The 22,931-nt window shown below is 46.3% G+C and overlaps 1 protein-coding gene across 1 annotated transcript; it reads left to right on the top strand.

Annotated features, from left to right (window-relative positions):
- Window positions 1-3,498: 3,498 nt before the first annotated feature.
- Window positions 3,499-22,167, top strand: LOC118378699 (chemokine XC receptor 1-like). Its single transcript, XM_052508033.1, has 3 exons — window positions 3,499-3,675; window positions 12,290-12,534; window positions 21,145-22,167. Exons 1-3 carry the CDS (start codon window positions 3,649-3,651, stop codon window positions 22,145-22,147), a joined length of 1,275 nt encoding a protein of 424 aa, XP_052363993.1. The 5' UTR covers window positions 3,499-3,648; the 3' UTR covers window positions 22,148-22,167.
- Window positions 22,168-22,931: the final 764 nt, after the last annotated feature.

Genomic DNA, 22,931 nt, shown 5'->3' with positions numbered 1-22,931 from the left:
AGACCTCACAGTGAAATGCCGAATCCAACAGGTGTAGGTAGACCTCACAGTGAAATGCTGAATACAACAGGTGTTGTAGACCTCACAGTGAAATGCTGAATACAACAGGTGTAGTAGACCTCACAGTGAAATGCCGAATACAACAGGTGTAGTAGACCTCTTAGTGAAATGCTGAATATAACAGGTGTAGTAGACCTTACAGTGAAATGCTGAATACAACAGGTGTAGGTAGACCTCACAGTGAAATGCTGAATACAACAGGTGTAGTAGACCTCACAGTGAAATGCTGAATCCAACAGGTGTAGTAGACCTTACAGTGAAATGCTGACTACAACAGGTGTAGTAGACCTCACAGTGAAATGCTGAATACAACAGGTGTAGTAGACCTCACACTGAAATGCCGAATACAACAGGTGTAGTAGACCTTACAGTGAAATACTGACTACAACAGGTGTAGTAGACCTCACAGTGAAATGCTGAATACAACAGGTGTAGTAGACCTCACAGTGAAATGCTGAATACAACAGGTGTAGTAGACCTCACAGTGAAATGCTGAATACAACAGGTGTAGTAGACCTCACAGTGAAATGCTGAATACAACAGGTGTAGTAGACCTCACACTGAAATGCCGAATACAACAGGTGTAGTAGACCTTACAGTGAAATGCTGAATATAACAGGTGTAGTAGACCTTACAGTGAAATGCTGAATATAACAGGTGTAGTAGACCTTACAGTGAAATGCTGAATACAACAGGTGTAGGTAGACCTTACAGTGAAATGCTGAATACAACAGGTGTAGGTAGACCTTACAGTGAAATGCTGAATACAACAGGTGTAGTAGACCTTACAGCGAAATGCTGAATACAACAGGTGTAGAAGACCTTACAGTGAAATGCTGAATACAACAGGTGTAGTAGACCTCACAGTGAAATGCTGAATACAACAGGTGTAGTAGACCTTACAGTGAAATGCCGAATCCAACAGGTGTAGTAGACCTCACAGTGAAATGCTGAATCCAACAGGTGTAGTAGACCTCACAGTGAAATGCTGAATATAACAGGTGTAATAGACCTCACAGTGAAATGCTGAATACAACAGGTGTAGTAGACCTCACAGTGAAATGCTGAATCCAACAGGTGTAGTAGACCTCACAGTGAAATGCTGAATACAACAGGTGTAGTAGACCTTACAGTGAAATGCTGAATATAACAGGTGTAATAGACCTCACAGTGAAATGCTGAATACAACAGGTGTAGTAGACCTTACAGTGAAATGCTGAATACAACAGGTGTAGTAGACCTTACAGTGAAATGCTGAATACAACAGGTGTAGTAGACCTCACACTGAAATGCCGAATACAACAGGTGTAGTAGACCTTACAGTGAAATGCTGAATACAACAGGTGTAGTAGACCTTACAGTGAAATGCTGAATACAACAGGTGTAGTAGACCTCACAGTGAAATCCCAGGATCCCTGGCTGTGTCCTGGCTCATAGGGAGATGAATGGTCAACAGTGCCCTGCTAGGGGATCTCAGGCTGTGTCCTGGTTCATAGGGAGATGAATGGTCAACAGTGCCCTGCCAGAGGAACCCAGGCTGTGTCCTGGCTCATAGGGAGATGAATGGTCAACAGTGCCCTGCCAGAGGATCTCAGGCTGTGTCCTGGCTCATAGGGAGATGAATGGTCAACAGTGCCCTACTAGAGGATCTCAGGCTGTGTCCTGGTTCATAGGGAGATGAATGGTCAACAGTGCCCTACTAGAGGATCTCAGGCTGTGTCCTGGTTCATAGGGAGATGAATGGTCAACAGTGCCCTGCCAGAGGATCTCAGGCTGTGTCCTGGTTCATAGGGAGATGAATGGTCAACAGTGCCCTACCAGAGGATCTCAGGCTGTGTCCTGGCTCATAGGGAGATGAATGGTCAACAGTGCCCTACCAGAGGATCTCAGGCTGTGTCCTGGTTCATAGGGAGATGAATGATCAACAGTGCCCTGCTAGGGGATCTCAGGCTGTGTCCTGGCTCATAGGGAGATGAATGGTCAACAGTGCCCTGCCAGAGGATCTCAGGCTGTGTCCTGGCTCATAGGGAGATGAATGGTCAACAGTGGTAAGTAGGGCTGCGCTCCATCCGCATAACAGTGAAACTGAATATTATGATTGCGGGTGATGTCACCAGGGAATGCATATACAGGGGGGGGGAGATTGGGCTTCCAGAATTGATACCTGAGGGACACCGTAGTGAATAGACCGTAGTGAATAGGCCCCACAAAGATATGAGCTGAACCTGTCGAGGGCAACGCCAGAGATTCCCACCCACCTCTTCATCCGCTCAACAAAGATGTTATGATCAATAGTTTTAAACTGAGATCTTAAAGAACTACAATAGAGCATTTAATGGCATCCGCAGCCAACAGAAGGTCATTGATGTCAACAGGAAATAGAAAAAGAAGAGAGGAAGACGTCCTGTGGAACTCTAAAAAGGCCTCCATATCTATGTGCAAAGGGTTAAAAACAACAGCCAGTGATATTAGAGACCTTGATGTCTTTGTGGTCTAGTGACCTTTACTTTCCCAAATCCTCTTGGTACCCCTCTGTTGTTGCTCGGACCGGTCTACCTGAGAGGAACAGATACCCACGTGTGTTCTAGTTGGATTTCAGCTCCAACCTCCACACTATGTGTGCAGCCTAAACGCTATTCTCTTTACAGTACATTGATTTAACCTTTATTTAACTAGGCAAGTCAGTCAAGAACAAATTCTTATTTAACAATGACGGCCTACACCGGCCAAACCCTAACCCAGACGACGCTGGGGGACTCCCAATCACGTCCGTTTGTGATACAGCCTGGAATCGAACCAAGGTCTGTAGTGATGCCTCTAGCACTGAGATGCAGTGCCTTAGACCGCTGTGATACAGCCTGGAATCAAACCAAGGTCTGTAGTGATGCCTCTAGCACTGAGATGCAGTGCCTTAGACCGCTGTGATACAGCCTGAAATCAAACCAAGGTCTGTAGTGATGCCTCTTGCACTGAGATGCAGTACCTTAGACCGCTGTGATACAGCCTGGAATCAAACCAAGGTCTGTAGTGATGCCTCTAGCACTGAGATGCAGTGCCTTAGACCGCTGCGTCACTCGGGAGCCCATGTGGGCCTGGTTAAAAGTAGTGCCTTTTAAAGGGAATAGAGTGCCATTTGTGACGCCTCGTAGCGATTGTCTCGTCTGTTTCTCTGAGGAACAGAAACCTGCAGTTGGATTTCAGGTGCAACTTCCACACTGTTTCTATGAGGAACAGATTTCAGGTCCAACTTCCATACTTGGTGCGTCTCAACGGTCTATATGATGCACTACTTTGACCAGAGCCCCCATAGTACACTATATAAAGTAGTGCATCATAAAGGGAATAGGGTGCCATTTGGTCTATCCTTAGGGTCTAGTGTTCCAGTCAGTCAGAGTAGGTATCTGAGACAGGTAGACTGAATCAGAGCAGTCATCCTCATCTGTAGTCACCTAGCAACAACCAGGGTCTCTGTCTTCCAGGGTCTCTGTGTTCCAGGGTCTCTGTGTTCCAGGGTCTCTGTGTTCCGGTCAGATCATCACTACCACCACCTAGTCCTGTTCTGCTGGGACTACACACCTCTACAGCGAGATGGATGCTGAAGGAGTCAACATGGAGGTAGGAGGGATATACATTTTATATCTAATATAGACTGAACAAAAATATACTGAACAAATATATACTGAACAAATATACACTGAACAAATATATACTGAACAAATATATACTGAACAAATATATACTGAACAAATATATACTGAACAAATATATACTGAACAAATATATACTGAACAAATATATACTGAACAAATATATACTGAACAAATATATACTGAACAAATATATACTGAACAAATATATACTGAACATAAATATATACTGAACAAATATATACTGAACAAATATATACTGAACAAATATATACTGAACATAAATATATACTGAACATAAATATATACTGAACAAATATATACTGAACAAATATATACTGAACAAATATATACTGAACAAATATATACTGAACAAATATATACTGAACAAATATATACTGAACAAATATATACTGAACAAATATATACTGAACAAATATATACTGAACAAATATATACTGAACAAATATATACTGAACAAATATATACTGAACAAATATATACTGAACAAATATATACTGAACAAATATATACTGAACAAATATATACTGAACAAATATATACTGAACAAATATATACTGAACAAATATATACTGAACAAATATATACTGAACAAATATATACTGAACAAATATATACTGAACAAATATATACTGAACAAATATATACTGAACAAATATATACTGAACAAATATATACTGAACAAATATATACTGAACAAATATATACTGAACAAATATATACTGAACAAATATATACTGAACAAATATATACTGAACAAATATATACTGAACAAATATATACTGAACATAAATATAAACTCCACATGTAAAGTGTTGGTCCCATGTTTCATGAGCTGAAATTAAAGATCCTAGAAATGTTCCATACAGACTGAAAGTTTATATCTCTCAAATGTTTGCACAAATGTGTTTACATCCCTGTTAGTGAGCATTTCTCCTTCACCAAGACAATCCATCCACTTGACAGGGCTGGCAGATCAAGAATCTGATTAAACAGCATGATCAAGTACACCTTGTGCTGTGGACAATAAAAGGCCACTAAAATGTGCAGTTTTGTCAGACAACACAATTCCACAGATGTCTCAAGTTGAGGGAGCGTGAATTTGGCATGCTGACTGCAGGAATGTCCGCCAGAGCTGTTGCCAGAGAACTGAAACTACATTTCTCTACCATAAGCAACCTCCAACATCGTTTTAGAGAACTTGGCAGTGCGTCTAACTGACCACACCACCGCAGGCCACATGTATGGTGTCGTGTGGGCGAGGTGTTTCCTGATGTCAACGTTGTGAACCGAGTGCCTCATGGTGGCGGTGGGGTTATGCTATGGGCAGGCATAAGCTACGGACAAAAAACACAATTACATTTTATTGATGGCAATTTGAATGCACAGTGATACTGTGACAAGTTTGAGGCCCATTGTCGTGCCATTTATCCACCTCGTGTTTCAGCATGATAATGCAGGGCCCCATGTCACAAGGATCTGGACACAATTCCTGGAAGCTGAAAATGTCCCAGTTCTTCCATGGCCTGTATACTCAGACATGTCACCAATTGAGCATGTTTGGGATGCTCTGGATCAACATGTACGACAGCGTGTTCCAGTTCCCACCAATATCCAGCAACTTAATCATCAATGAAAAGGAAAAGGCATAACATGCACATAGGTTAGGTTACTATGGTGACGATAGGTTAGGTTACTAGGGTGACGATAGGTTAGGTTACTAGGGTGACGATAGGTTAGGCTACTAGGGTGACGATAGGTTAGGCTACTAGGGTGACGATAGGTTAGGCTACTAGGGTGACGATAGGTTAGGCTACTAGGGTGACGATAGGTTAGGTTACTAGGGTGACGATAGGTTAGGCTACTAGGGTGACGATAGGTTAGGCTACTAGGGTGACGATAGGTTAGGCTACTATGGTGACGATAGGTTAGGCTACTATGGTGACGATAGGTTAGGCTACTACGGTGACGATAGGTTAGGCTACTAGGGTGACGATAGGTTAGGCTACTATGGTGACGATAGGTTAGGCTACTAGGGTGACGATAGGTTAGGCTACTAGGGTGACGATAGGTTAGGCTACTAGGGCGACGATAGGTTAGGCTACTAGGGTGACGATAGGGTAGGCTACTATGGTGACGATAGGCTAGGCTACTAGGGTGACGATAGGGTAGGCTACTAGGGTGATGATAGGTTAAGCTACTAGGGTGACGATAGGTTAGGCTACTAGGGTGACGATAGGTTAGGCTACTAGGGTGACGATAGGTTAGGCTACTAGGGCGACGATAGGTTAGGCTACTAGGGTGACGATAGGTTAGGCTACTATGGTGACGATAGGTTAGGCTACTAGGGTGACGATAGGTTAGGCTACTAGGGTGACGATAGGTTAGGCTACTAGGGTGACGATAGGTTAGGCTACTACGGTGACGATAGGTTAGGCTACTAGGGTGACGATAGGTTAGGCTACTAGGGTGACCATAGGTTAGGATACTATGGTGACCATAGGTTAGGCTACTATGGAGAACATAGGTTAGGTTACTATGGTGACCATAGGTTAGGATACTATAGTGACCATAGGTTAGGTTACTATGGTGACCATAGGTTAGGCTACTATGGTAACCATGGGTTAGGTTACTATGGTGACCATGGGTTAGGCTACTATGGTGACCATAGGTTAGGTTACTATGGTGACCATGGGTTAGGATACTATGGTGACCATAGGTTAGGTTACTAGGGTGACGATAGGTTAGGCTACTAGGGTGACGATAGGTTAGGCTACTAGGGTGACGATAGGTTAGGCTACTAGGGTGACGATAGGTTAGGTTACTAGGGTGACGATAGGTTAGGCTACTAGGGTGACGATAGGTTAGGTTACTATGGTGACCATAGGTTAGGCTACTATGGTGACCATAGGCTAGGCTACTATGGTGACCATAGGTTAGGCTACTATGGTGACCATAGGTTAGGCTACTATGGTGACCATGGGTTAGGTTGCTATGGTGACCATGGGTTAGGTTACTATGGTGACCATAGGTTAGGTTACTATGGTGAGCGAGCGTTGCGCCTTTTCATTTTCAATATGTATTAATTACCCATTTATTTGTCTCTGGCTGCAAATCGTCCTCCTAAAAGGTCGGCTATACCCCTAGGCAAAACGTAGCATCATCATTCTCTCTGTTTCCAGTTCAGTAGCCATACCTGAGCGATCAGGTGCCCGTGTGGCCTCAATTAAATAGAGTAGTCTATAGCCTATGCATGGGCGGAGAAACATATCTTTCCAAGGAAATTGACTTCCTAAATAGGCCTATGGTTAGGCTATAGTTTACTACATTGCCTAGAAATAGGGCTAAATTATGATCCCCCATATTTCTCTGTCTGAAAATCTAAAAAAAATAGCTCAAGAGGGAGTGCAAGTCTCTCCAACTCTGCTCTCTTCTAACTACATATATCATATTGGCTGATATAGCCCAGTAATACAATATAAGGGCCATGTGAGAATCTCTGGTAATTTAAACCTATTTCTGAAGTTATTTTTATACCTTTGAAATTGCCAATAGGGCGCAAAATTGCGGGGACCATGGCTGGCAAGTGAGCTGCTTCACATAACATTTCAGGACTGCGGTTGGGATGGACCAGTCCTTGAGGTAGTGGGTAGGACTGTGGCTGGGTTGGGCCAGTCCTTGAGGTAGTGGGTAGGACTGCAGTTGGACCAGTCCTTGAGGTAGTGGGTAGGACTGCAGTTGGACCAGTCCTTGAGGTAGTGGGTAGGACTGCAGTTGGGTTGGACTAGTCCTTGAGGTAGTGGGTAGGACTGCAGTTGGACCAGTCCTTGAGGTAGTGGGTAGGACTGCAGTTGGGTTGGACTAGTCCTTGAGGTAGTGGGTAGGACTGCAGTTGGACCAGTCCTTGAGGTAGTGGGTAGGACTGCAGTTGGGTTGGACTAGTCCTTGAGGTAGTGGGTAGGACTGTGGTTGGGTTGGACCAGTCCTTGAGGTAGTGGGTAGGACTGCAGTTGGACCAGTCCTTGAGGTAGTGGGTAGGACTGCAGTTGGGTTGGACCAGTCCTTGAGGTAGTGGGTAGGACTGTGGTTGGGTTGGACCAGTCCTTGAGGTAGTGGGTAGGACTGCAGTTGGACCAGTCCTTGAGGTAGTGGGTAGGACTGCAGTTGGGTTGGACCAGTCCTTGAGGTAGTGGGTAGGACTGTGGTTAGACCAGTCCTTGAGGTAGTGGGTAGGACTGTGGTTGGGTTGGACCAGTCCTTGAGGTAGTGGATAGGACTGTGGTTGGACCAGTCCTTGAGGTAGTGGGTAGGACTGTGGTTGGGTTGGACCAGTCCTTGAGGTAGTGGGTAGGACTGCAGTTGGACCAGTCCTTGAGGTAGTGGATAGGACTGTGTTTGGGTTGGACCAGTCCTTGAGGTAGTGGGTAGGACTGTGGATGGGTTGGACTAGTCCTTGAGGTAGTGGGTAGGACTGCAGTTGGGTTGGACTAGTCCTTGAGGTAGTGGGTAGGACTGTGGTTGGAACAGTCCTTGAGGTAGTGGGTAGGACTGTGGTTGGGTTGGACCAGTCCTTGAGGTAGTGGGTAGGACTGCAGTTGGGTTGGACTAGTCCTTGAGGTAGTGGGTAGGACTGCAGTTGGGTTGGACTAGTCCTTGAGGTAGTGGGTAGGACTGTGGTTGGAACAGTCCTTGAGGTAGTGGGTAGGACTGCAGTTGGGTTGGACCAGTCCTTGAGGTAGTGGGTAGGACTGTGGTTGGACCAGTCCTTGAGGTAGTGGGTAGGACTGCAGTTGGGTTGGACCAGTCCTTGAGGTAGTGGGTAGGGCTGCAGTTGGACCAGTCCTTGAGGTAGTGGGTAGGACTGCGGTTGGACCAGTTCTTGAGGTAGTGGGTAGGACTGCAGTTGGGTTGGACTAGTCCTTGAGGTAGTGGGTAGGACTGCAGTTGGACTAGTCCTTGAGGTAGTGGGTAGGACTGCAGTTGGGTTGGACTAGTCCTTGAGGTAGTGGGTAGGACTGCAGTTGGACCAGTCCTTGAGGTAGTGGGTAGGACTGTGGTTGGACCAGTCCTTGAGGTAGTGGGTAGGACTGTGGTTGGACCAGTCCTTGAGGTAGTGGGTAGGACTGTGGTTGGGTTGGACCAGTCCTTGAAGTAGTGGGTAGGACTGTGGTTGGGTAGGATCAGTCCTTGAGGTAGTAGGTAGGACTGGTCCTTGTGGTAATGGGTAGGACCAGTCCTTGTGGTAGTGGGTAGGACCAGTCCTTGTGGTAGTAGGTAGGACTGGTCCTTGTGGTAGTGGGTAGGACCAGTCCATGTGGTAGTGGGTAGGACCAGTCCTTGTGGTAGTGGGTAGGACCAGTCCTTGAGGTAGTGGGAATGAATGCCGGTGGGTCCAACGCTCGAAACACTAGGCCACCCTGTCGCCTCTACACTCTAACCACTAGGCTACCCTGCCGCCTCTACACTCTAACCACTAGGCTACCCTGCCGCCCCTACACTCTAACCACTAGGCTACCCTGCCGCCCCTACACTCTAACCACTAGGCTACCCTGCCACCTCTACACTCTAACCACTAGGCCACCCTGCCGCCTCTACACTCTAACCACTAGGCTACCCTGCCGCCTCTACACTCTAACCACTAGGCTACCCTGCAGCCTCTAAACTCTAACCACTAGGCCACCCTGCCGCCTCTACACTCTAACCACTAGGCCACCCTGCCGCCTCTACACTCTAACCACTAGGCCACCCTGCCGCCTCTACACTCTAACCACTAGGCCACCCTGCCGCCTCTACACTCTAACCACTAGGCTACCCTGCCGCCTCTACACTCTAACCACTAGGCTACCCTGCCGCCTCTACACTCTAACCACTAGGCTACCTGCCTCCTCTACCCTCTAACCACTAGGCTACCCTGCCTCCTCTACACTCTAACCACTAGGCTACCCTGCCGCCTCTACACTCTAACCACTAGGCTACCTGCCGCCTCTACACTCTAACCACTAGGCTACCCTGCCACCTCTACACTCTAACCTTTAGGCCACCCTGCCGCCTCTACATTCTAACCGCTAGGCTACCCTGCCTCCTCTACACTCTAACCACTAGGCCACCCTGCCGCCTCTACACTCTAACCACTAGGCTACCCTGCCTCCTCTACACTCTAACCGCTAGGCTACCTGCCTCCTCTACACTCTAACCACTAGGCCACCCTGCCGCCTCTACACTCTAACCGCTAGGCTACCCTGCCGCCTCTACACTCTAACCACTAGGCCACCCTGCCGCCTCTACACTCTAATCCCTAGGCTACCCTGTCCCCCTCTACACTCTAACCACTAGGCCACCCTGCCTCCTCTACACTCTAACCACTAGGCCACCCTGCCGCCTCTACACTCTAACCACTAGGCTACCCTGCCGCCTCTACACTCTAACCACTAGGCTACCCTGCAGCCTCTAAACTCTAACCACTAGGCCACCCTGCCGCCTCTACACTCTAACCACTCGGCCACCCTGCCGCCTCTACACTCTAACCACTAGGCCACCCTGCCGACTCTACACTCTAACCACTAGGCTACCCTGCCGCCTCTACACTCTAACCACTAGGCTATCCTGCCGCCTCTACACTCTAACCACTAGGCTACCTGCCGCCTCTACACTCTAACCACTAGGCCACCCTGCCTCCTCTACACCCTAACCACTAGGCTACCCTGCCGCCTATACACTCTAACCACTAGGCTACCCTGCCGCCTCTACACTCTAACCGCTAGGCCACCCTGCCTAAACTCTACACTCTAACCGCTAGGCCACCCTGCCGCCTCTACACTCTAACCACTAGGCCACCCTGCCTCCTCCACACTCTAACCACTAGGCCACCCTGCCGCCTCTACACTCTAACCGCTAGGCCACCCTGCCTAAACTCTACACTCTAACCACTAGGCCACCCTGCCGCCTCTACACTCTAACCACTAGGCCACCCTGCCGCCTCTACACTCTAACCACTAGGCCACCCTGCCTCCTCTACACTCTAACCACTAGGCTACCCTGCCGCCTATACACTCTAACCACTAGGCTACCCTGCCGCCTCTACACTCTAACCGCTAGGCCACCCTGCCTAAACTCTACACTCTAACCGCTAGGCCACCCTGCCTCCTCTACACTCTAACCACTAGGCTACCCTGCCGCCTATACACTCTAACCACTAGGCTACCCTGCCGCCTCTACACTCTAACCGCTAGGCCACCCTGCCTAAACTCTACACTCTAACCGCTAGGCCACCCTGCCGCCTCTACACTCTAACCACTAGGCCACCCTGCCTCCTCTACACTCTAACCACTAGGCCACCCTGCCGCCTCTACACTCTAACCACTAGGCTACCCTGCCTCCTCTACACTCTAACCACTAGGCTTCCCTGCCGCCTCTACACTCTAACCACTAGGCTACACTGCCGCCTCTACACTCTAACCAATAGGCTACCCTGCCGCCTCTACACTCTAACCACTAGGCCACCCTGCCTCCTCTACACTCTAACCACTAGGCTACCCTGCCGCCTCTACACTCTAACCACAGGTCTAGTGTGATTCAGGTCTAGTTTGATTCAGGGCTAGTTTGATTCAGGTCTAGTTTGGTTAGCCAACTTTTGGCCAGCTCTTTTTCGAACGATACATCAACTGGCGCTTGCAAAGTTATTTAACTTCTAAAACGGGACAAACAAAGGCTAGAAATGTTTTTCATACAAACAACAGCGACATAAGTTATTCCTTTCAGACAGATAACTAGAGGCTAGCGCTGACCTGGCTGTGGTAGCTATTACTAGCTAGCATAGCTTATTTATTCACCTCAGTCGAGATGGGATGAAACATTAGCTTACGTTACTGTACATGTCTGTTACAATAGTAGCTCAGCACTGCGAATAAACACAAGTTTTTTTTCCTGTTAAGTTAAACAGCAGTTACCTTGCCAGCTACATCAGTCAAATAAAGAGTAGCCAGTTTCTGCTCTGCTTGCTTTTACAACTCGGTGACAGAGCGCAACACATACACATTGAACTATGCTCAACTCTCCCATGCTGGTCCAGCCAGCCTTCCAGAAGCTTTGCCTTCACACAGCCTGTCAGCCCGCTCTGTGGTGTCCGTTTGATCCTAACTCAGCCGGCTGAACACTCAAAACAGCCTACTCTACCGGTAAGGAGGTGTCCACATGGTCCTAAAGCACAGCGTTGCCACCTTTTGTATCACATTGCCCCTGATATGAACTGTAACTCAGTAAAATCTTTGAAATTGTTGCGGGATGCGTTTCTATTTTTGTTCAGTATATTTTAACATGCCTACCGTTCACTTCAGCTTGTAACACTTTATCACAGATATGATTGTGTCGCTCATGGAGATGTATTGTTTAGTAACCCAGATTGAGTGACTCAGACTAGGAGCTAGTAAAACAGGAACTGATACCATTGTAGGTCAAATATAATGGTATATTTATTAGTATTTCAGGATGTTATTGTTACTGGGTATCGTTGAACCTTTTTCCCCTTATAGGAATCTCACTCATTAAGACTTTTTCAATCTCAGAGGTTTCCTACAGGGAACCTGTATAGCACTGTAGAGGAAGGATTGAGACCTACTACTCCCGGCAACGGAACCAATGTCACCACTGATTTCTACGGCAGCGCCGACTATGACGAGGAGTACGGGGATGAACGCTGCTCTAAGACAGACGTGGTCAGGTTCGGAGCCCTCGTCACACCCATGGTCCTCTCCGTGGTCATTGTGCTAAGCCTTGTGGGTAACCTGCTGGTGCTGGTGATTCTGGCCAGGTAGGACAGTCTGATGATGAGAAATAGATCATTAATATTTTCCTCATTTTAACTTGGCTTGCTGCTCTTGTCATGCATCTTGTTTTGAGAGAGCGAGGTAACTAGTGACAGGATGGAGGAAGTATTGTGCTAATTTGAAGGAGTGGGGTCTTCCTCAGTGGTTTTTGTTATCTGAAGGAGTGGGGTCTTCCTCAGTGGTCTGTGTTATCTGAAGGAGTGGGGTCTTCCTCACTGGTCTGTGTTATCTGAAGGAGTGGGGTCTTCCTCAGTGGTCTGTGTTATCTGAAGGAGTGGGGTCTTCCTCAGTGGTCTGTGTTATCTGAAGGAGTGGGGTCTTCCTCAGTGGTCTGTGTAACCTGAAGGAGTGGGGTCTTCCTCACTGGTCTGTGTTATCTGAAGGAATCTAGAACACCTGATTCTTATAATTAGTTGGTTGAAAACTGAACCAGGTTAGTTACAACTGGGGTTGGAGCGAAAACCTACAGGAGAGTATCTCTCCAGGAACAGGGTTGGAGTTAAAACCTACAGGAGGCTCTCTCTCCAGGAACAGGGTTGGAGTTAAATCCTACAGGAGGGTCTCTCTCCAGGAACAGGGTTGGAGTTAAAACCTACAGGAGGGTATCTCTCCAGGAACAGGGTTGGAGTTAAAACCTACAGGAGGGTATCTCTCCAGGAACAGGGTTGGAGTTAAAACCTCTAGGATGGTATCTCACCAGTAACAGGGTTGGAGTTAAAACCTCCAGGATGGTATTTACATTTACATTTACATTTAAGTCATTTAGCAGACGCTCTTATCCAGAGCGACTTACAAATTGGTGCATACACCTTATGACAACCAGTGGAACAGCCACTTGCATCTAAATCTTGTTGGGGGGGAGAAGGATTACCTACCCTTACTTACCCTATCCTAGGTATTCCTTGAAGAGGTGGGGTTTCAGGTGTCTCCGGAAGGTGGTGATTGACTCCGCTGTCCTGGCGTCGTGAGGGAGTTTGTTCCACCATTGGGGGGCCAGAGCAGCGAACAGTTTTGACTGGGCTGAGCGGGAACTGTACTTCCTCAGTGGTAGGGAGGCGAGCAGGCCAGAGGTGGATGAACGCAGTGCCCTTGTTTGGGTGTAGGGCCTGATCAGAGCCTGGAGGTACCTCTCCAGTAACAGGGTAGGAGTGAAAACCTACAGAAGGGTATCTCTCTTGGAAGAGGGTTGGAGAGCCTAGTTTAAACCATAACTCTTACTGTAGTCTTCATCAGGGTTTCAGGGTAGGACTATTACTGTAGTCTTCATCAGTGTTACAGGGTAGGACTATTACTGTAGTCTTCATCAGTGTTATAGGGTAGGACTATTACTGTAGTCTTCGTCAGGGTTTCAGGGTAGGACTACTACTGTAGTCTTCGTCAGGGTTTCAGGGTAGGACTACTACTGTAGTCTTCATCAGGGTTACAGGGTAGACCTACTACTGTAGTCTTCATCAGGGTTATAGGGCAGGACTATTACTGTAGTCTTCATCAGGGTTACAGGGTAGACCTACTACTGTAGTCTTCATCAGGGTTATAGGGTAGGACTATTACTGTAGTCTTCATCAGGGTTACAGGGTAGGACTCTTACTGTAGTCTTCATCAGGGTTACAAGTTAGGACTATTACTGTAGTCTTCATCAGGGTTACAAGTTAGGACTCTTACTGTAGTCTTCATCAGGGTTATAGGGTAGGACTACTACTGTAGTCTTCGTCAGGGTTTCAGGGTAGGACTACTACTGTAGTCTTCATCAAGGTTACAGGGTAGGACTACTACTGTAGTCTTCATCAGGGTTATAGGGTAGTACTACTGTAGCCTTCATCAGGGTTATAGGGTCGGACTACTACTGTAGTCTTCATCAGGGTTACAGGGTAGGACTACTACTGTAGTCTTCATCAGGGTTATAGGGTAGGACTACTACTGTAGTCTTCATCAGGGTTTCAGGGTAGGACTACTACTGTAGTCTTCGTCAGGGTTTCAGGGTAGGACTACTACTGTAGTCTTCGTCAGGGTTATAGGGTAGGACTACTGCTGTAGTCTTCATCAGGGTTTCAGGGTAGGACTACTACTGTAGTCTTCGTCAGGGTTTCAGGGTAGGACTACTACTGTAGTCTTCGTCAGGGTTTCAGGGTAGGACTACTACTGTAGTCTTCGTCAGGGTTACAGGGTAGGACTACTACTGTAGTCTTCATCAGGGTTATAGGGTAGGACTACTGCTGTAGTCTTCATCAGGGTTACAGGGTAGGACTACTACTGTAGTCTTCATCAGGGTTATAGGGTAGGACTACTACTGTAGTCTTCATCAGGGTTATAGGGTAGGACTACTACTGTAGTCTTCATCAGGGTTACAGGGTAGACCTACTACTGTAGTCTTCATCAGGGTTATAGGGTAGGACTATTACTGTAGTCTTCATCAGGGTTACAGGGTAGGACTCTTACTGTAGTCTTCATCAGGGTTACAAGTTAGGACTATTACTGTAGTCTTCATCAGGGTTACAAGTTAGGACTCTTACTGTAGTCTTCATCAGGGTTATAGGGTAGGACTACTACTGTAGTCTTCGTCAGGGTTTCAGGGTAGGACTACTACTGTAGTCTTCATCAGGGTTATAGGGTAGGACTACTGTAGTCTTCATCAGGGTTATAGGGTCGGACTACTACTGTAGTCTTCATCAGGGTTACAGGGTAGGACTACTACTGTAGTCTTCATCAGGGTTACAGGGTAGGACTACTACTGTAGTCTTCATCAGGGTTACAGGGTAGGACTACTACTGTAGTCTTCATCAGGGTTACAGGGTAGGACTACTACTTTAGTCTTCATCAGGGTTACAGGGTAAGACTACTACTGTAGTCTTCATCAGGGTTACAGGGTAGGACTACTATTGTAGTCTTCATCAGGGTTACAGGGTAGGACTACTACTGTACTCTTCATCAGGGTTATAGGGTAGGACTACTACTGTAGTGTTCATCAGGGTTACAGGGTAGGACTACTACTGTAGTCTTCATCAGGGCTACAGGGTAGGACTATTACTGTAGTCTTCATCAGGGTTATAGGGTAGGACTACTACTGTAGTCTTCATCAGCGTTACAGGGTAGGACTACTACTGTAGTCTTCATCAGGGTTACAGGGTAGGACTACTAATGTAGTCTTCGTCAGGGTTATAGGGTAGGACTACTACTGTAGTCTTCATCAGGGTTACAGGGTAGGACTACTATTGTAGTCTTCATCAGGGTTACAGGGTAGGACTACTACTGTAGTCTTCGTCAGGGTTACAGGGTAGGACTACTACTGTAGTCTTCGTCAGGGTTATAGGGTCGGACTACTACTGTAGTCTTCGTCAGGGTTACAGGGTAGGACTACTACTGTAGTCTTCGTCAGGGCTATAGGGTAGGACTACTACTGTAGTCTTCGTCAGGGTTACAGGGTAGGACTACTACTGTAGTCTTCATCAGGGTTATAGGGTAGGACTATTACTGTAGTCTTCATCAGGGTTACAGGGTAGGACTACTACTGTAGTCTTCATCAGGGTTACAGTGTAGACCTACTACTGTAGTCTTCATCAGGGTTATAGGGTAGGACTATTACTGTAGTCTTCATCAGGGTTACAGGGTAGGACTCTTACTGTAGTCTTCATCAGGGTTACAAGTTAGGACTATTACTGTAGTCTTCATCAGGGTTACAAGTTAGGACTCTTACTGTAGTCTTCATCAGGGTTATAGGGTAGGACTACTACTGTAGTCTTCGTCAGGGTTTCAGGGTAGGACTACTACTGTAGTCTTCATCAGGGTTATAGGGTAGGACTACTGTAGTCTTCATCAGGGTTATAGGGTCGGACTACTACTGTAGTCTTCATCAGGGTTACAGGGTAGGACTACTACTGTAGTCTTCATCAGGGTTATAGGGTAGGACTACTACTGTAGTCTTCGTCAGGGTTACAGGGTAGGACTACTACTGTAGTCTTCATCAGGGTTACAGGGTAGGACTACTACTGTAGTCTTCATCAGGGTTAAAGGGTAGGTCTACTACTTTAGTCTTCATCAGGGTTACAGTGTAGGACTACTACTGTAGTCTTCATCAGGGTTACAGGGTAGGACTACTACTGTAGTCTTCGTCAGGGTTATAGGGTAGGACTACTACTGTAGTCTTCATCAGGGTTACAGGGTAGGACTACTATTGTAGTCTTCATCAGGGTTACAGGGTAGGACTACTACTGTAGTCTTCATCAGGGTTACAGGGTAGGACTACTACTGTAGTCTTCGTCAGGGATATAGGGTCGGACTACTACTGTAGTCTTCGTCAGCGTTACAGGGTAGGACTACTACTGTAGTCTTCATCAGGGTTTCAGGGTAGGACTACTACTGTAGTCTTCATCAGGGTTATAGGGTAGGACTATTACTGTAGTCTTCATCAGGGTTATAGGATAGGACTACTACTGTAGTCTTCATCAGGGTTACAGGGTAGGACTATTACTGTAGTCTTTATCAGGGTTACAGGGTAGGACTACTACTGTAGTCTTCATCAGGGTTACAGGGTAGGACTACTACTGTAGTCTTCGTCAGGGTTATAGGGTAGGACTACTACTGTTGTCTTCGTCAGGGTTACAGGGTAGGACTACTACTGTAGTCTTCATCAGGGTTACAGGGTAGGACTACTACTGTAGTCTTCGTCAGGGTTACAGGGTAGGACTACTACTGTAGTCTTCGTCAGGGTTACAGGGTAGGACTATTACTGTAGTCTTTATCAGGGTTACAGGGTAGGACTACTACCGTAGTCTTCATCAGGGTTTCAGGGTAGGACTACTACTGTAGTCTTCGTCAGGGTTACAGGGTAGGACTACTACTGTAGTCTTCGTCAGGGTTACAGGGTAGGACTACTACTTTAGTCTTCATCAGGGTTACAGGGTAGGACTACTACTGTAGTCTTCATCAGGGTTCAGGGTAGAACTACTACTGTAGTCTTCGTCAGGGTTACAGGGTAGGTCTACTACTGTAGTCTTCGTCAGGGTTACAGGGTAGGACTACTACTGTAGTCTTCGTCAGGGTTACAGGGTAGGACTACTACTGTAGTCTTCGTCAGGGTTACAGGGCAGGACTACTACTGTAGTCTTTGTCAGGGTTATAGGGTAGGACTACTACTGTAGTCTTCATCAGGGTTATAGGGTAGGACTACTACTGTAGTCTCTGTCAGGGTTACAGGGTAGGACTACTACTGTAGTCTTCATCAGGGTTACAGGGTAGGACTACTACTGTAGTCTTCGTCAGGCTTATAGGGTAGGACTACTACTGTTGTCTTCGTCAGGGTTACAGGGTAGGACTACTACTGTAGTCTTCATCAGGGTTACAGGGTAGGACTACTACTGTAGTCTTCGTCAGGGTTACAGGGTAGGACTACTACTGTAGTCTTCGTCAGGGTTACAGGGTAGGACTATTACTGTAGTCTTTATCAGGGTTACATAGTAGGACTACTACTGTAGTCTTCATCAGGGTTTCAGGGTAGGACTACTACTGTAGTCTTCGTCAGGGTTACAGGGTAGGACTACTATTGTAGTCTTCGTCAGGGTTACAGGGTAGGACTACTACTTTAGTCTTCATCAGGGTTACAGGGTAGGACTACTACTGTAGTCTTCGTCAGGGTTACAGGGTAGGACTACTACTGTAGTCTTCATCAGGGTTACAGGGTAGGACTACTACTGTAGTCTTCATCAGGGTTACAGGGTAGGACTACTACTGTAGTCTTCGTCAGGGTTATAGGGTAGGACTACTACTGTTGTCTTCGTCAGGGTTACAGGGTAGGACTACTACTGTAGTCTTCCTCAGGGTTACAGGGTAGGACTACTACTGTAGTCTTCGTCAGGGTTACAGGGTAGGACTACTACTGTAGTCTTCGTCAGGGTTACAGGGTAGGACTACTACTGTAGTCTTCGTCAGGGTTATAGGGTCGGACTACTACTGTAGTCTTCGTCAGGGTTATAGGGTAGGACTACTACTGTAGTCTTCGTCAGGGTTACAGGGTAGGACTACTACTGTAGTCTTTGTCAGGGTTACAGGGTAGGACTACTACTTTAGTCTTCGTCAGGGTTACAGGGTAGGACTACTACTGTAGTCTTCGTCAGGGTTATAGGGTAGGACTACTACTGTAGTCTTCATCAGGGTTATAGGGTAGGACTACTACTGTAGTCTACATCAGGTTATAGGGTAGGACTACTACTGTAGTCTTCGTCAGGGTTTCAGTGTAGGACTACTACTGTAGTCTTCATCAGGGTTACAGGGTAGGACTACTACTGTAGTCTTCATCAGGGTTACAGGGTAGGACTACTACTTTAGTCTTCATCAGGGTTACAGGGTAGGACTACTACTGTAGTCTTCATCAGGGTTATAGGGTAGGACTACTACTGTAGTCTTCATCAGGGTTACAGGGTAGGACTACTACTGTAGTCTTCGTCAGGGTTTCAGGGTAGGACTACTACTGTAGTCTTCATCAGGGTTATAGGGTCGGACTACTACTGTAGTCTTCATCAGGGTTATAGGGTAGGACTACTACTGTAGTCTCTGTCAGGGTTACAGGGTAGGACTACTACTGTAGTCTTCATCAGGGTTACAGGGTAGGACTACTACTGTAGTCTTCGTCAGGCTTATAGGGTAGGACTACTACTGTTGTCTTCGTCAGGGTTACAGGGTAGGACTACTACTGTAGTCTTCATCAGGGTTACAGGGTAGGACTACTACTGTAGTCTTCGTCAGGGTTACAGGGTAGGACTACTACTGTAGTCTTCGTCAGGGTTACAGGGTAGGACTATTACTGTAGTCTTTATCAGGGTTACATAGTAGGACTACTACTGTAGTCTTCATCAGGGTTTCAGGGTAGGACTACTACTGTAGTCTTCGTCAGGGTTACAGGGTAGGACTACTATTGTAGTCTTCGTCAGGGTTACAGGGTAGGACTACTACTTTAGTCTTCATCAGGGTTACAGGGTAGGACTACTACTGTAGTCTTCGTCAGGGTTACAGGGTAGGACTACTACTGTAGTCTTCATCAGGGTTACAGGGTAGGACTACTACTGTAGTCTTCATCAGGGTTACAGGGTAGGACTACTACTGTAGTCTTCGTCAGGGTTATAGGGTAGGACTACTACTGTTGTCTTCGTCAGGGTTACAGGGTAGGACTACTACTGTAGTCTTCCTCAGGGTTACAGGGTAGGACTACTACTGTAGTCTTCGTCAGGGTTACAGGGTAGGACTACTACTGTAGTCTTCGTCAGGGTTACAGGGTAGGACTACTACTGTAGTCTTCGTCAGGGTTATAGGGTCGGACTACTACTGTAGTCTTCGTCAGGGTTATAGGGTAGGACTACTACTGTAGTCTTCGTCAGGGTTACAGGGTAGGACTACTACTGTAGTCTTTGTCAGGGTTACAGGGTAGGACTACTACTTTAGTCTTCGTCAGGGTTACAGGGTAGGACTACTACTGTAGTCTTCGTCAGGGTTATAGGGTAGGACTACTACTGTAGTCTTCATCAGGGTTATAGGGTAGGACTACTACTGTAGTCTACATCAGGGTTATAGGGTAGGACTACTACTGTAGTCTTCGTCAGGGTTTCAGTGTAGGACTACTACTGTAGTCTTCATCAGGGTTACAGGGTAGGACTACTACTGTAGTCTTCATCAGGGTTACAGGGTAGGACTACTACTTTAGTCTTCATCAGGGTTACAGGGTAGGACTACTACTGTAGTCTTCATCAGGGTTATAGGGTAGGACTACTACTGTAGTCTTCATCAGGGTTACAGGGTAGGACTACTACTGTAGTCTTCGTCAGGGTTTCAGGGTAGGACTACTACTGTAGTCTTCATCAGGGTTATAGGGTCGGACTACTACTGTAGTCTTCATCAGGGTTACAGGGTAGGACTACTACTGTAGTCTTCGTCAGGGTTACAGGGTAGGACTACTACTGAAGCCTTCATCAGGGTTACAGGGTAGGACTACTACTGTAGTCTTCATCAGGGTTACAGGGTAGGACTACTACTGTAGTCTTCGTCAGGGTTACAGGGTAGGACTACTACTGTAGTCTTCATCAGGGTTACAGGGTAGGACTACTACTGTAGTCTTTGTCAGGGTTACAGGGTAGGACTACTACTGTAGTCTTCATCAGGGTTACAGGGTAGGACTACTACTGTCGTCTTCATCAGTGTTGTGTTTAAAACAGTGTTGTGTGTAAAACAGTGTTGTGTTTAAAACAGTGTTGTGTGTAAAACAGTGTTGTGTGTAAAACAGTGTTGTGTGTAAAACAGTGTTGTGTTTAAAACAGTGTTGTGTGTAAAACAGTGTTGTGTTTAAAACAGTGTTGTGTGTAAAACAGTGTTGTGTTTAAAACAGTGTTGTGTTTAAAACAGTGTTGTGTTTAAAACAGTGTTGTGTGTAAAACAGTGTTGTGTTTAAAACAGTGTTGTGTTTAAAACAGTGTTGTGTGTAAAACAGTGTTGTGTTTAAAACAGTGTTGTGTTTAAAACAGTGTTGTGTGTAAAACAGTGTTGTGTGTAAAACAGTGTTGTGTTTAAAACAGTGTTGTGTGTAAAACAGTGTTGTGTGTCTGCTTCTCTCCCAGGTACGAGCATCTTCGGTCACTGACAAATGCGTTTATGATGAACCTGGCGTTGTCTGACCTGGTGTTCACCTGCGGCCTCCCCTTCTGGGTCTCCTATCACCTGATTGGCTGGAGCTACGGTGACCTCACGTGTAAGGCGGTTAGCTTCCTGTTCTATGCTGGCTACTACAGCAGTGGCATCTTCCTCATCCTCATGACACTGCATCGTTACCTGGCCGTGCTCCACCCCCTGTCTTACCTGGTGTCAGGCCCCTCCCACTCTCAGGGCACCTGGAGCGCTGTCGTATCATTGGTCGTCTGGACCGTCAGTCTGTTAGCTGCTATGCCAGCTCTCATCTTTACCAAGTTCATCATCACTGATTCTACTGACCTTAAACACCCTCTGGACCCTAACAACCCTGATGGGCCTAGTGACTCTAACGCCCCTAGTGGTGAACAGCGGTACTGTGAGGTTGCAGATGTCAGCTGGAGGCTGTGGGGGGTCTACCAGCAGAACATCCTGTTCATAGTGACATTATTAGTGGTGTGTGTCTGTTACAGTCAGATTCTAGTCCGCCTCCTGAGACCCAGGGTTAGGGTTAGACGCCAGAGGAGCGGAGGAGACAGGAGGAGCCACAGGACCGCCAGGCTGGTCTTCGGCCTGGTCCTGGTTTTCTTTGTGGGCTGGGCGCCGTACAACGTGGTCATCTTCCTCAGGACGCTGGTGTATAGGAGTCAAGATGGTGGCGGTGCTGATTCATCCACAACACTATGGGACGAGTGTGGCACCAGCATCACGTTAGACTACTCCTTCTATGTGACCAGGCTGCTGGCGTTCTCCTACTGCTGTCTCAACCCGTTGTTCTACGTGTTCGTTGGGGTCAAGTTCCGGAACCACCTGGAGAGAATGTTGAAGGGTTGTTGTCATAGTGTTACCGTTGTCAATAACAACAACAACAGCAGTGTTCTGTACAGGAGCAGCAGACTGACATCACAGTCCAGCGGGGAGGAGTTCTCACTTTAAATAACAACAACAACAACAGTAGTGTTCTGTACAGGAGTAGCAGACGGACATCACAGTCCAGGGGGAGGAGTCACTGTACTAGACATCACTTTCATACTAGATATTGTAGTATTCTTTACTTCATGATAACTGGAGCCTTACACTTTCATACTAGATATTGTAGTATTCGTTACTTCATGTTACCTGGAGCCTTACACTTTCATACTAGATATTGTAGTATTCTTTACTTCATGATAACTGGAGCCTTACACTGGATCTATTTTCCATTCATATTATCCATTTGCAGATAATGATTGCATTCCTCAAGACTAGTTGAGGTGCTTATATCATATCCCTTTAATACCATGTTTAATACCATGTTTAATACCATGTTTAATACTACGTTTAATACCATGTGTAATACCATGTTTAATACCATGTTTAATACCATGTTTAATACTACGTTTAATACCATGTGTAATACCATGTTTAATACCATGTTTAATACCATGTTTAATACCATGTTTAATACCATGTGTAATACCATGTTTAATACCATGTTTAATACCACGTTTAATACCACGTTTAATACCATGTTTAATACCATGTGTAATACCATGTTTAATACCATGTTTAATACCATGTTTAATACCATGTTTAATACCATGTTTAATACCACGATTAATACCATGTTTAATACCATGTTTAATACCATGTTTAATACCACGTTTAATACCATGTTTAATACCATGTTTAATACCATGTGTAATACCATGTTTAATACCACGTTTAATACCATGTTTAA

This window comes from Oncorhynchus keta, unplaced genomic scaffold (assembly GCF_023373465.1).
Source record: "Oncorhynchus keta strain PuntledgeMale-10-30-2019 unplaced genomic scaffold, Oket_V2 Un_contig_3330_pilon_pilon, whole genome shotgun sequence".
NCBI lineage: Eukaryota > Metazoa > Chordata > Actinopteri > Salmoniformes > Salmonidae > Oncorhynchus > Oncorhynchus keta.
The sequence above is the reverse complement of the archived record's forward strand: the minus strand, read 5'-3'. Positions and strand labels throughout refer to the sequence as shown.

Bases quoted from the DNA above. Each gene is read 5' to 3' on its own strand.
- LOC118378699 (XM_052508033.1), top strand. From the start codon at position 3,649: ATGGATGCTGAAGGAGTCAACATGGAG. The intron at 3,676-12,289 runs GTAGGAGGGATA...TTTCAATCTCAG, and splicing joins CTGAAGGAGTCAACATGGAG to AGGTTTCCTACAGGGAACCT. The intron at 12,535-21,144 runs GTAGGACAGTCT...CTTCTCTCCCAG, and splicing joins GTGCTGGTGATTCTGGCCAG to GTACGAGCATCTTCGGTCAC.